General features: G+C 39.9%; 1 protein-coding gene across 1 annotated transcript; it reads right to left on the bottom strand.

The window, feature by feature from the left end:
- Nucleotides 1–7,355: 7,355 nt before the first annotated feature.
- On the bottom strand, nt 7,356–13,306 carry LOC149190719 (uncharacterized). The gene is made up of 5 exons (XM_089410582.1): nt 12,557–13,306; nt 11,804–12,433; nt 10,221–11,336; nt 9,954–10,012; nt 7,356–9,816 (listed from the first exon to the last, which is right to left on the bottom strand). The coding sequence occupies exons 1-5, from the start codon at nt 13,304–13,306 to the stop codon at nt 7,356–7,358; spliced, it is 5,016 nt and encodes a 1,671-aa protein (XP_089266708.1).
- Nucleotides 13,307–15,156: the final 1,850 nt, after the last annotated feature.

The raw sequence follows: 15,156 nt of genomic DNA, 5'->3' as shown, positions 1-15,156 counted from the left end.
AAAATCATCAAGGAACTTTTGGAAGCAGGTGTCATTCGTCCCAGCATTAGTCCTTATTCATCCCCAGTGGTCATGGTGCTCAAGAAAGATGGGGAGTGGCGGATGTGTCCCGACTTCAGGGCCCTCAATAAGTTGACAGTCAAAGATAAATTTCCCGTCCCGGTGGTTGATGATTTGCTGGATGAACTCAATGGGGCTCAATTCTTCACTAAGTTAGATCTTCGCTCAGGCTACCACCAAATTCGCATGAAGGAAGTCGACATCCCCAAGACTGCTTTCCAAACTCATGAAGGCTATTATGAATTCCTGGTCATGCTATTTGGTCTTTGTAATGCCCCCTCTACTTTTCAGAGCCTTATGAACCACATTCTCAAACCATATCTCAGGAAATTTGTCCTTGTCTTCTTCGATGACATCCTCATCTATAGTTGCACTTGGGCCGCACATCTTCAGCATGTAGATCTACTCTTGCAACTGCTCCGCAAGCATAAATTATTTGTCAAGATGTCCAAGTGTTCGTTTGGCATGGCAGAAGTAGAGTATTTGGGCCACATTGTGGGGCGTGAAGGTGTCAAGGTGGACCCCAAAAAGATCCAGGCAATGCAGGAATGGCCTCAACCTAAGACCTTGAAGAGCTTGAGAGGATTTTTGGGTCTCACAGGCTATTATCGTAAATTTGTCCGCAACTATGGTCGCATAGCGAAGCCCCTCACCCAACTCCTAAAGAAAAATTCATTCTTCTGGAATGAGGAAGCACAACAGGCCTTTAAAGCTCTAAAAAATGCCATGTGTTCCACTCCAGTCTTAGCACTACCTGACTTCACCAAATCTTTTGTCATTGAATTTGATGCTTCGGGTACAGGTATTGGGGCGGTCTTAATGTAGGAAGGGCGACCGTTGGCCTTCACAAGCCAACAACTCAGTGGGAGGAATCTGGGCCAATCTACCTACGAGAAGGAAATGATGGCCATCTTACATGCAGTCGAGACCTGACGACCTTACTTATTGGGGCGACGTTTCCAAATCCGCATAGATCATCACAGTCTTAAATATTTTTTGGAGCAACGCCTATCCTCCCCACAACAAAATAAATGGCTAGCCAAAATGCTGGGATATGATTATGAGATCATTTACAAGAAAGGGAAAGACAATAGTGTAGCAGATGCATTATCTCGCCAATTTGAGGAGGAAAGTACTCTGCTAGCAATTTCCCTCCCCATTCCAAAATGGATTGAAGAGGCTCGCAGGGAATGGTTTTCACACCCCGGGCTCTCCCAACTCATTTCTCAATTGCAGGTAGATCCAAATTCCACCAAGGGCTACTCGTGGCAGGATGATATTCTTCGCTACAAGGACAGAGTCGTAATATCACCAACATCCACCCTCAAAAGTCGCATTTTGGCAGAATTGCACTCATCTCCCATTGCAGGACATTCGGGCTTTCAGAAGACGTATGCTCGCACCAGAAGATCATTTTTTTGGACAGGCATGAAAAAGGACATCCTTACTTTCGTAGCAGAATGCGATGTCTGTCAACGCCACAAAGGGGAAACCGTCAACACACCGGGCACATTACAACCATTGCCCATTCCGGCATCAATTTGGACGGAGGTTCCTATGGATTTCATTACAGGTCTTCCAAAGTCAGGGAACAAGTCAGTCATCATGGTGGTTGTGGATCGACTGTCGAAGTATGCTCATTTCTGCGCCCTACCCCACCCATTTACACCAACTTTGGTTGCTCAATCTTTCATGGATCAGATCTTCAAATTACATGGCATGCCCACTTCTATTGTGTCCGACCGTGACCCGATCTTCACCAGTAATTTTTGGCAGGAACTCTTCAGAATACAAGGCACTCAACTAAAACTCAGTACTTCCTATCATCCGCAAACAGATGGTCAAACCGAAGCCGTCAACAAATGTCTAGAAACCTACCTTAGGTGTTTCACTTCAGAAAAGCAATACCTTTGGGTACAGTGGCTACCTCTGGCTGAATGGTGGTATAACACCAACTATCATGCCACCACCAAAATGACTCCCTATGAAGCAGTATATGGTCAACTCCCGCCTTCACCTACTTCGTATCTCAAGGGATGCTCAAAAGTACAAGCAGTGGATCAACTCCTACAACACCGCGCAACCATGCTCGCCCATCTTCGAGAGAATCTTCATCAAGCTCAGAACCGCATGAAGCAACAGGTAGACCAGCATCGCTCAGAGCGCCAATTTCAAGAAGGGGATCAGGTCTTTTTACGACTCCAACCATATAAGCAAACATCACTCAAAGACAAGGGGTGTCAGAAACTCTCTCCCAAATTATACGGACCATATCAAGTACTTCAGCGTATTGGAGAAGTGGCCTACAAGTTGGCCTTGCCACCTACTGCAAAAATCCATCCAGTTTTCCATGTCTCATGCCTCAAGAAAGTGATTGGGAACAATTGTAGAATTCAGACCAGTCTACCTGAATTGGACGAAGAAGGGTCCATCTGGCTTCAACCCGAACAGGTCCTAGACACACGAGACAAGCAACTGCGCGGCCGCATGATTAAGGAAGTCCTCGTCAAATGGAAAGACACCTCTCCGGAAGATGCAACTTGGGAACCAGCCACTATTCTTCAGTAGTTTCCGCAGCTTCAGCCTTGAGGACAAGGCTAGTCTTAAGGGGGAGGGCATGTTAGGGTCCCACCCTAACCCCCTTATTTATGTAATGGGATCACGTCATAGTCAAGAGTCAATAAAGCCCATATTAATAATTGTAAGTGGTTAATCCGCAATTAATAACGGAACCACAGTTAGTTGCAAATGGGCCGTAGTATTAGATAGATGGTATTAATAAAACCCACGGTATTGGCCCGTGGTATTGCATGTATGAGTCATATATAAATGATAGAGACTCCCTGCGAGGAGCATCGTGTCTTATTTTGTAGTCGAGCTCTGCTTTATTGGAGGTTGCCCCCTCGAAGAGGCAAGTGAACATTACTCTCTGAATAATAAAATCATTGCTATTTTGTGTTCTGGGTATCTTTTCTTCGCATATTCTGTATTTGGGTATCATTTTGCAGGTTAAGAGCATAACAGAGGTGGATGGGAGGAAGAGGCATAAAAAGGAAGGATGATGAGGGGAGAAGAGGGGTCCTTGGTTTTGGTTGTAGTTTTGGAGGATTTTGTTTTGAGAGGAATGTGGAGAAAAAGAGAAGGGAGAGAATGAGAGCGTTTGTTGAACTTGGACACACTACATCTGGTTGGACTTGGGCTCGAAGGGCTAGGGAACCTGTGGAGGTTCCCTGAGCTAGGAAATACTTCCTAGTTGGCTGGGAGGCAAATCCAGTTGGGTAGTTAATAGGAGCATCCCAATAGAGTTATGAGCTCATGAGCATCTCAACTAAGCTATTAAAACATGTATTCCTCCATTTATTGATTACTTATGTCAATGGTTGCAATAAAATTATTACTTATTTAATTTGTGGTAAATGAATTTTAATGGTATATTATCATCAAATAAATGTTTAGATATAAATAAGTTATTTCCCATATTATAGTGTTTAAAATTGGATAAATTTAGCTTTTAGTTAGAGGAACCTAGGAGGGAGCCTCACAAATATGTATAGTTATGCTTATTAAATATTATAGGAAGGGAAGAATACTTAATGAAGGGTCAAACATACTTCATGATACATCTCACATTGCTAAAATTTATAAAATCATGAAAATTAACTAAATTATAACTTTGTTTTAAATTATTATTATTAATTATAAATAAATTAATATACCAATTAAACATATATAAATTTAAAATAAATAAATAAATGTAACAAGATTCTTAACATGGATATTCACCTCTACTTTACCATGGAGGTTCTTAATCTATAAATAAACAAGTTTGTTACAATACCTTAGCCGATACCCTAGCTTATTAATACCACATACCAAAAAAACCATAACTCATTTCCTATAACACTTGTTCATATGTCATTTTTTTAATTAATCAATTTAATTAAAAGAGCAAAAAGAGTGTAACTACTTCAAAGATAAATTTCAATTTTTGATTTGTGAATACTACTAAAAATATTCTAGAATATTCAATGGAAGTTAAATCTCTACCATCCACCTAATAATTAATGATAATTAAATCAAATTTTTGGAAGCCCTATTCCAAAATTAAAGCACCTATCAATGTAAACGCATATTATAATTTTAGTTATTTATAAAAAACAAAAAAATAAAATTCTATCAATGTGAACGCATATTATAATTTTAGTTATTTATAAAAAAACAAAAAAATAAAATTTAATTCCATTTAAAATGAATTATACATGGTGAAATAAAAGAAATATAATTTCAAATGAAAAAAAAAATAGAATGGAAAAATAAAAATTAATAATTACTCTTTTTTAGGGGGGCAAGTGGGCAGGGAAGGTGGTGGCACTTTTCCATCTTCAAGGACGTGAGAAACTTACATATTCTGAAAGCCACTTTCGCAAAAATTAAACTATCCCAAGGGGTGTCCAAGCTCAACATCCCAAGTAAGCAAATATGTATGTTTAAAGCTTAAAGATTAGCAATTGATAAATCCCGTCTCTTTTTCCCTAAATTAGTGCCCTTCCCCTTCTCCTTTTTTTTCTTAGCGTTGTTTTCCCTTCTTTGAAATTGATTCTTAAATATTTTTCTTTTTTTCATTATTCCCTTTTTATATATACCTATATAAAATGCATTTATTCCTATTAGTATTCTTAATATTCTTTTTTTTTTAATATCAAAGTAATAAGATTAAGTAAGAGTAATGCATGTATTCCTATTAGTATTCTTAATATTACTTTTTTTTTGACATCAAAGTAATAAGATTGAGTAAGAGTAATAATGTTATTATTTATTTGTTTATTTTTAAAATTAATATTATTATATCAAATTAAGTCAAAGTAATGATATTAAATCAATGTAATATTTTTTTATATTGAATCAAAATATTATTAAGATATTATTATAAACATTTTTATTAAGATTAGTTTTAGTAATTTCCTTTTTTATTTATTTTTGAAATTATTATTATTAATTCAAAGTAATAATTTTAAATTAAAATAATAATTTTGAAATTATATTAACATATTATTATAAATATTTTTATAATAATTAGGTTTAATAATTTATTTTTATATTAATTTTTTTAATGTTTATTTTAATTATTTTATTAATTATGTAACTTTTGTTTTTATTAATTTATTAATTCTTTTAATTTTTATTTTTCTAACAGTTTTGCATCTCCATAGTATATAATTGATGATTGAATTAATACTTTCATCTAAATTTTAATGATGAATCATATTAAGTGGTTAGTTTATTAATTTTTTCAATTTTCATTTTTCCACTGTTTTGCATCTCTACAATATATAATCATCGGTGATTAGATCAATACTTCCATTCAAATTTCACTAAATAATTCTAAAAATATAAACAACCAAAATTAAAATATGATTTACCAAAAATATTCTCATATTAATATTATTTCATTCTTAAATCATCTTATATGTTTCCAAATGTCTAAGAAGACCGTTTAGATTTTAAAAATATTCCCACGAATATATATTTTAGAGAAGGTTTAAAGTGTGAGATTAACCATATCCATAACTTTTAATAATATAAGAACATTGGTTGCTTGATATTAACTTTTATTAATATAAGAATATATGTTGCTTGATCAATGTAATTATGAAATAAGAATGTTATTAAATAATTTAATTATAGTGTAATTTAAATGTTTCATGTTTTTTAAATATTTTTTTAATTAATTTTATTTTATAAAAATAAATTTTAAAATAATTTAATTTTAAATTTTTATAAGATGAGAAAAAAATATTATTAAACGACCAAATTAAAATATTAAATATTAAACTTCACTTTTTAACTATAACCAAAGACTTTCATAATAAAATTAAGTATAAATCAAAACATTGATATAGTCCATTCTAATAATTTATTGGTAAGTCGTAAAGTATATATGACCCAAAAAAAAATAAAAAAAAATTCATGCATAACTTCATGTATAATATAAGATTGTTGGAAGGAAAAGCCAATTTTTAATAATTCTTATTCTTGAATTTTATAAAATTTTAAAATTTTAATTATAAAATATTTTATATTTTTTATATATATATATATATATATATATATATATATATTTTGAATCAGACTAATCTATTATATTACAAAAAGTCAAAATTTACAGCATCAGTGTTACAACAGAGCCGTAGCCCTGTGATTCCTGTCGAGAGATTGACAGAATGCTCAGGAATAATCATGTCCAAGATTACATGGGAACAAAATTGGAAGCGTATCGACACAGGACAGTACATAAGACCGACACTTAACATATATGGATAGCCGACACTGAAACACATAAGGACTGAAACATATATGGATATCCGACACTGAAACATATAAGGACTGAAACACATAAGGACTGAGTCCTGACACATACAAGATAACGGTGAGAGCAAACAGAGAAAACTTTCCCTTCTCAGAGACTTGGAGCGAACTGCAGGTCGAGTTATTCATCATCTGTGGTGTGCGGTTCGTCCTCCTCTTTGCATCTGAATTGCTTGGGGATGTCCAGGTCGGGAAGATTGTTCCTCTGCGCGGGTTCGCTGGGGCCTGCCCGAGGGTCTGGGGAGGAACTATCTTTATCGGGGCGCAGCATGTCAATAGCAGGAACTTGCATGTCGATTGTGGGAACCAACCCTGGATTCCGAGGAGGGCTTGCCTGCAGAGCTTCCTCTTGACCACCAGGATTGCTACAATGCTCCACCGAAACCGAAACTATGAAAGTTGAATTTGCCAGAGTGCATGGAATTCGATATCTCACCATGGGATGCGCAGAGTGGCCACAATCCATTATTTCTCGGTGCTCCGTTGCCCTGCCACGGCCGACTGCACGTCCTCTGGAGCGACGGTGGTCTGATGAAACCTCAATTGAGGAAGAGGGGGAAATAGCTTGCCTCTGAGACGAAGCACGACCTCTGGAGCTTCCGCGCCTGCTAATCATCCTTTGGCGCTCACGCTGCATCCCCAAATTGGCCAGAGAGCAGGAGTACCCCTTCGTAATCTCCCTCAGAACCAGAGAGTAATCCAACGCAACCTCCGAACGCCCAAACCTTATGCATGACTGCGGGAGAATGACAGAGGTGCCAGGCCTTTGTAACTCCATTTTCCCGCTACCAAGGAGAGCAGTTAATACCGAAAGGACTCGAATTAAATCTCGCAGATGGACTGTCGCCGCCGATCTTAAATGATCACTGGACCTGTAATGCATGGCTCGTCCGGGCTGACACATGCCCATGTGATGAGCCACTAACCTACTACGCGCTGGAGCCACCCGCATCCGGGAGGGAGAGGTCCTTTTGCACCAAAGAGATGCAGTCCCTTTTAAGTTGATCATCATCTACCATGTCCAAAGAGCCGGAGAAGTATGGTAATAGCTGAGAAACACCTTGGTTAGCCATTCTGTCCGCTACCTGGTTTGTTGTTCTTCGTACATGCTGGAAGGTTATACTTTGGGGATTCTTAAGCTTTGCCTCCAGGGATTCCAATCTACTTAGCAATCTCCAGCTAGTTGCTAACTTGACTGCTGTAGCCCCTGCCTGAATTTTCTTGGTTGCTGCTATAAGGATGAGAGAATCTCCCTCAACCTCAAGAGGGAAGAAGTGCTTTTGTTCTGCTAGACAGATCCCTTGCCAGAGTCCTTCCAGCTCGGCTACATTGTTAGTGTCTTTGCCTATTGAACCATAATAAATGTGCAGTAGTGCTCCTGTATGGCTTCTGAAGATTCCTCCAAATCCGGCAGGTCCAGGATTTCCTTTAGCTGCCCCATCGAAATTGAGCTTGAATGAATTGGTAGCTGGTGGGGACCAGGAGGATGGGGAGGTGGAGCTGCGTGGGGGACGGGTGATGACCTTGGCAAAGGCAGAAAGATCAAGATTCCATTCTTTCAAAATGTCCCTCTCTTGTTGCGTTTCTGGCATGTCTGTATCATACCAGGTTCTTATGGCTAAGGTTTCCTGGATGTTTTTTTTGTAGATGAGCCACAGAGCGTCTATTGTCCGGGAAGTGTTGTTGAAGATTCTGGAGTTGCGCTCTTTCCAGAGAATCCAGTACAAAAAGCCTGGTATGAGACCCCATAAAGTATTGAGAAGCTGGCTTTTGAATGGGTTCTTGTCCCAGTTCCTGATATTTTCCGTTACATCCTCTCCCCTGGGTTCTGTTCTCTTGTTGCATTTCTCCACTTTCTCCCAAAGTTGCTTGGCTAGCGGACATGTCTCCATTAAATGGCTGATGGTCTCAGAGTTGAGATTGCAATTTGGGCATCTTGATGGCCCAATGAATCCCCTTTTTATCAAATTGTCCCATGTGAGAATGCGCCTTTTACTTAGCAGCCATAAGAAGGTTGAGATCTTAGGCCATAGCCCTGGTAACCAAACTCGTGCCCATATTTGATCTTTATCCGCTTGGATGTCTGAATAGCGCAGTTGATGTGCTTCTTTAGTGGTGAATGTGCCTTTGTGCGTGTGACCCCATCTGAGCTTGTCCTGCTGGTTGGAGTGACGGATTCTTCGGTGAGTGAGTTCCTGATCAATATCTGAATATGTTTCGCCCTGCCAATCCCTCTGCCATCTGCTCGCTGGTTTCCATAATTGGTAGCCATGATGCCCTGATTGATGCCAGAATTGGTGAACCTGGATAAGGTTCTCTTGCTGCATATGAGATTGCCAGAGGGGCTTTTGGAATAGATTTGCAAGTTTGGGGAGCTGCTGCCACGAATCCTCCCAAAACTTGGCTGTCGTGCCTGAGTGGATTTCCCAGAAGCTGTGTTCTTGAATGAAGTGGCTGTGAATCTTTGCAGTGTTCCAGATGGGTGATCCTTGGGCTGTGGAGTTGATTCTAATGAGATCGTTCCATTGACTTCCCGGGGCATATTTTGCTTGCCATAATCGAGCCCAAGGTGAATGAGGTTTGGAGATCCAATTCCACCACATTCGTGCTCCCATTGTGTTGTTACTTTGAAGCGGATCCCGAAGTCCTAGTCCTCCTTCTGATTTGATTTTACAAACTTCTTTCCAGTTAACAAGAGCCCATTTTCGATTCCGTCCAGTGGAGCCCCAGAGGAAGTTGCGCTGGAGGTTGCGAATGGCTTTAAGGACCCATTTTGGAGCTGCCATGATGGAAAAGAGGTACAGCGGCATAGCTTGAAGGACTGATTTGATCAGGACTAGTCTACCTGCCATGTTTAGAGCACGGAAGGTCCAAGATGAGAGCTTTGATTCAAGCTTATCAAGGAGAGACCTCCAGGAAGCATGTTTGATGGCTGAATCAGAAAGAGGAGCCCCAAGGTATTTGGATGGCAAATGGGATATGGTGAATCCCAGAATTCTGGCAATATTTCTTTGTGTAGAGGGGGGGGTGTTAAAGAAGAAGAGCTGAGATTTTGAGGCATTAATGGAAGTGCCAGAGGCATCGGAGTAAAGGGAGAGTAGAGACTTGAAAACAGAGGCTTCTCTCGAGGAGGGATGACCGAATAGCATGGTGTCATCAACGAACTGCTGATGAGACAGAGGATTGAGACCATGGATGGAAATACCTTTAAGCTCTTGAGAGGCAACAACAGATTTGAGAAGTCTGCTAAGACCTTCTGCCATTAGAACAAAGAGAAAAGGTGAAAGAGGATCCCCCTGCCTAATGCCGCGAGAGGGTCGAAAGGGAGATGAGGGAGAACCATTCAAAAGAACAGAGAAGCTTGGAGAGGTAATGAGGTTCATAATCCACCTGGTCCAGGTTGCACTAAAGCCAAAGGCTAAAAGCATTTTGTGAATGAAATTCCAACTAAGCTTATCAAAAGCTTTAGAAAGGTCTAGTTTTAGAATCATACCTGGTTTCTTAAGAATCTTTAATGAGTGAATTACCTCATTTGATAGTATGATTCCATCCATGATCTGCCGACCTTCCACATATCCTGTCTGTTCTGGAGAGATGAGTAAGGGCAGGAGAGGTTTGAGCCTGTTTGCGATGACCTTTGAGATTAGCTTGTAGATTACATTGCATAATGTGATTGGTCTGTATTTTTCCGGCCTGTTGGGCTCTTCTCCCTTGGGTACCAAAGCTATGAAGGTGGTATTGAGGGCCGGGAGGATCCAATGCATGCTTCTGGATTCCTCAACGAGGTCCCATACCTCAACTTTGATGAGTTCCCAAAATTCATGAAAGAAATTGGCTGTGAAGCCATCAGGCCCAGGAGCCTTTCCATCCTTGAGCTGAGCCATGGCTTCTTCAACTTCCTGCATGGACGTGGGCTGGAGTAGTTTGTTATTGTGATCTGCAGTTATGATGCTGGGAATGTGCTGCGTGATGGCTCTGATTGCTTCATCCCTGTTATCTATGGGTTCCGTTAGAATTTCCTTAAAATACCCTGTGAATTCCTTTTCCATGTCCTCATGTGCTTCAATTCTTTCACCTTGTTGATTGTTGATGAAGGTAATATTATTGTGCATTCGCCTTTGAATTGTGGCTTTGTGGAAGAATTTTGTGTTCTTCTCCCCCTCTTTTAGCCAATTGATTCTGGATTTTTGCCGCCAGAGAATTTCCTCTTGTTTCCGGCGCTCTTCAATTTGGTTCCAGAGTATCTGCTCCTGTTGTGCTTGTTCATCTGTTCTGCCGTCAAGAATGAGAGTTTGTTGAAGTACTTGCATTTGCTGTTCCAATTGTTGGCGCTTTGCCTGGATATTACCAAAATTTGTGCGATTCCAAACTTTGAGGACGTGTTTCAAGTTTTTCAATTTTTGTTGGAATTGATACATTTTGGCTCCCTCTGGCGGGATGTAAGATGCCCATGCATCGCTGACTACTTCCTTAAAATTGGCATTTGTGAACCAGAATGCTTCGAATCTGAAAGGTCTGTTGCAGCAGTTACCTGGCCTGGACCATTGTAGCAAAATTGGCCAATGATCAGATCCTCCTTGGGGGATAATGGAGGCATTGAAATCCCCTCCCAGGTGGATTGCATTATCCGAGAGAAGGAATCTATCAAGCCTGGAAGCAATATGGTGAATGCCTCGACGCTTGTTAGTCCAAGTGAAGATTCCATTGGAGGTTGGAATGTCCATAAGTTGATTGGCTTGTATGAATTGTCTGAGGCCATCGCTGTCACTGTCGAGCCTGATTCTACCTCCTTGTTTCTCTTCCATGGATGTTATTATGTTGAAGTCGCCGCCGCCAATCCAAAGTGGGAATTGCCTATTTTCATTGAGGATAGAGATCGTTTCCAGCAGATCCAATTTTTGCTGTATTGTCTGAGGAAAATAAACATTTGTGAGATGCCCATGGATTCCGGTGCCTATGAGGTGGAAGGAGGCTTGAATAAGATGGAGAGTGGCATGGAAGTCATATAATGAGATGATCTGCGGGTTCCACAGAATGGCCAGACCGCCTGAGGCTCCAGAGGCGTCTACAGAAATAGAGCTGCTTCCTGCCCAGACCTTGCCGCGAATTCTTTCAATAGCTTCGGTGCTGCTTTTTGTCTCTTGAAGAAAAACTATGGTTGGTTTTTCTTGTTGAATCAAGTTTTTGATCATTCTATGTTTTGAGGGGCTGTTGAGTCCTCTCACATTCCAGGATATTAACTTCATGTAAACTGAGGTTTAGGTTTATAGAACTTTGTCAACTTAGGGAATCGCCCCGATTCCATAAGTATTTCACCTATTATTATGGTTCTTTGAAGGTCTGTCTTTCTTCCTCTTTTCTTGGTTTCTTTGAGCACCTTTTTTCCGTCCCATGGGCTGCCTCCTTGTATGCCAAGGTTTTTATTGTGCTGCACCTTGGTTAAGACTCCTTCCAGTTTGTCTATTTGCCAGGGGGGAATTGAGTTGTATTCTCTCTGTTTGCATGCAGTTTCAAGTTTGAAGATATCTAAACCATCTAAACTGACATCCACCTGATCTTCCTCCATGACAATAGTATCACTCTGTTCTTCCTCATCCGCTTCTTCATGAAGACTGAGAGCTAGAGTAGCATCTGTCTCCATGTCAATGTCTTGCTGTTTATTATCCGGCATAGATCTCTCTTGGGAGGAGGAGAAGGGACTAAGACCTGAAACCGATTTTCCTTTCTCCAGAGAAGGGTTAGGAGTGAGATTCGAAAGAGCAGGGTCTGAGGACTGCAAGGGGGCTGAGGGGTTGAGGGAAGTAGAGGGCGAAGTGGTCTTGAATGGGGGGACAGAACTGGGTTGGTCTTGCGTAACTTGCGAAGCAAGAACAGAGAATCTGTTCTGGGAGTCAGCTTTGAAGGCGTTGTCCATGACTGGCTGACTTTTTTTGGCATGCCTACGGCGGTTGGGAATTTTTATGAAACCTTCGGAGTCTTTGTCAGAGACAGCGGTAGCGGCTTTGGACTGTAAATTTAGTGGACAATCTCGGAAGAGGTGGCCATGCTCATGACACTTGCGACAGCGGAAGGGAATATGCTCATAATCTAAAGGTTGTGTCCATTCAAAGTCATCGTGAAAGAGACTTACCGAATCAGCTAAAGCTTTGGTCAGGTGCATTTGGACGCAGATCCTAGCATACGAGGTATATTTGCGGGTTTTTGTTTCAGCCGCGACTCGGATGAAGGTGCCCAGTTTGTTGCCTATATCAGCCAGCGTTTCTTCTTTCCAGTATTCCACTGGGAGGGAATACATCCTTATCCAGACCGGAGCCCAGCTGAAATCTTCCTTATCCGGGCTGAATCTTGGTTTCCATTCCGTGAGATAGAGACCTGAAGAGTTGAAGAAGTATGGTCCTCCTTCGAATATCCGCGCTTTGTCCTCCACACAGTGAAATATTGCTGTGAAAAAGCCTTTTGGACCTAGTTGCAGAGTAACTTGTCCTTTGGGCTTCCATTTTGATGCTATCCAACCTTGTAAGGCTTTTTCCGTAGGCCAGAAACCTAGAAACTTTCCTATTAGTGCATGATCCTGCATGTATTGGATCTCACCGTTGATGCGGTGGCTGGGCAGGTCAACCTTGATTCGTTCTGCAGCCTTTGGGATACAGGTGGCCGAGGTCGCCTTTGGCTGTGACGACGCAGCTTTGTTGTGCGTCTCTTTGTCTGTATTTTCCTCTTCTGTCGGGGCCGTGGGTGTCTTTTCTTCATTCATCCGATGTCCTTCTTGCCCAGCGTCAGGGACTGCGCCAGAGGGGTGCAGAGGCTGTGCATGTTGTTCTTTGTCAGAGCTTGAAGTGTCCTTTGGAGGGGAGGCGGAGCTCTCCCCTCCTACCGCCATTGCCATTGCAGGCTACCAGCAGAAGTCCGGCGGCGGCTACAGTGTAAGCGGTCAGGGGCGGCGACTGGCTAGGGTTCGGCAGCGTTTGGCAGTATGCTGCATCAGAGCGGTCGCATGTTCATCCTTCTTCAACGGTGGTATATGCTATCCATAAAATATTTATTAAGCAGAGAAGCTTATTCAATTGAGAGAGGCTCATTCTACAACCCAATATGATATGTTACATTGTCCATCCATCGTCAAAGCTGAATTTTCGCTCATGTCAACCAAAATAAAATAAAAATTAAAAATTAAAAAATTAAAAAATCTAAAATTAAAAAAATTTAAATAACTATACAAAATATTTAAGTAATGTAGGCTCATAAAAAAATTACACGTGAAGAAATTGGATCCCTCTCGTCTCGTCTCATGTTAGATATGTATTTAAGATGGTTGGATCCCTCTCGGCTCATGTTAGATATGTATTTAAGATGGATCTATGTTGGTTCTACAACCTAGCATGCAGGGATGTGTAAGTATGTTTGTTCGTCTGCAACCCCTTTAAAATAAAAATAAAAAATAAACCCTTTAAAAAAAAAAAATTATGTTTTAAATAGAAAAAAAATGTCTCATATAATTAAAAAAAAATGAATATGTTGTCAAGTAAATAGAAGCAAAAAAAATGTGCATGTTTAAATCTTATACTTTTCAAAAATATTTCAACCAGATATTTAAATAAACTATTTGAAGATTTATGTCAACTAATTTATGCCTATAACAACTTCATATATATCTATATATAGAAAAAAATAAGTTTTGATGGTTAAATTTTTTATCTGGTCCTCTATTTAGCATTCAAAAATACAATTTAAACAATTAAAAATAACACATTGTATTTTGCACTCTAAAAAAAGTTTGCATGTGAAGAAATTTGATCCCTCTCGGCTCATGTTAGATTCGTACTTAAGATGGATCTATGTTGGTTAATATTTCAGTAAAAGTTTTTTTTTTGTTAACAAAGTCGGTTATGATATATTCATTTGAAAACATCTATGTTGGTTAATATTTTAGTAAAAGTTTTTTGTTTGTTAACAAAGTCGGTTATGATATATTCATTTGAAAAAAGAAGGGTGATAAACTCTGAGATACAAAATATTTGAGCAAATCAAGAAGGAAGATGGAGCAAAATTCCTAATTTACCTACTACACTTGGTTTATAAGTTCTCACATATTGATGAAGTAAAAGAATGCATTTTCTATTCATGATTAACTAAGGAGTGATTCAAAACAGATATAGAAAATGCATTTTGATTGACAGAGAACATATTCTCATGAGTTCCGAGACAAAAACAAAAGTTGTCTCTTCATTTCATTCTTTGTTGATCAATTTTTCTTCCTTCTGCTAGTACCCACTGCAACGATCATTTGAGTTTGAATTCTCCCCGAACTTCTTTCCCACCATGTCTTGCAGAGACTAAAGTGCTTGCTCAATATGAGCACAATGCTCATTGAGTTTGTCAATGGATTTCCTCTGGGTTGTGCATTCATGGTAAAGAAATCCAAATTCATAAGAACATTGATCCTTCCGTTGGTTATGCAACATCCTGATCTGTTCTAGCTCAACTCTGATGGTGTTGCAGTGGGGACAATATTGTATCAAACCCATAGAATAAGGATATGGGGCTTAGAAATCTCATAAATATGGAGAGAAGAAAGAGGAGAGAAGGTGCTACAGGGAAGCAGGGAGAAGAGAAAGGAAGTCCCACTGCAGGGGAGCGAAGAGATGAGGAGGGGAGGCTTGTTGCAGGGAGGAGGAATAAGAGTTAAAAGGCAGCTTGAAGCTTTGAAGGGATGAGGCTCAGAAGGTAGTG

Source organism: Pinus tabuliformis, chromosome 3_1 (genome assembly GCF_031772625.1).
Source record: "Pinus tabuliformis cultivar Carrire ecotype Pingquan chromosome 3_1, CPIR1, whole genome shotgun sequence".
Classification (NCBI taxonomy): Eukaryota; Viridiplantae; Streptophyta; class Pinopsida; order Pinales; family Pinaceae; genus Pinus; species Pinus tabuliformis.
This window is presented reverse-complemented; position numbering and strand designations above follow the sequence as displayed.

Bases quoted from the DNA above. Each gene is read 5' to 3' on its own strand.
- LOC149190719 (XM_089410582.1), bottom strand. From the start codon at position 13,306: ATGGCGGTAGGAGGGGAGAGCTCCGCCTCCCCTCCAAAGGACACTTCA. The intron at 11,337-11,803 runs GTGCTCAAAGAA...TATTTTCCTCAG, and splicing joins GCCCATGGGACGGAAAAAAG to ACAATACAGCAAAAATTGGA. The intron at 10,013-10,220 runs GTATGGGACCTC...TCATCTCTCCAG, and splicing joins GGGAACTCATCAAAGTTGAG to AACAGACAGGATATGTGGAA.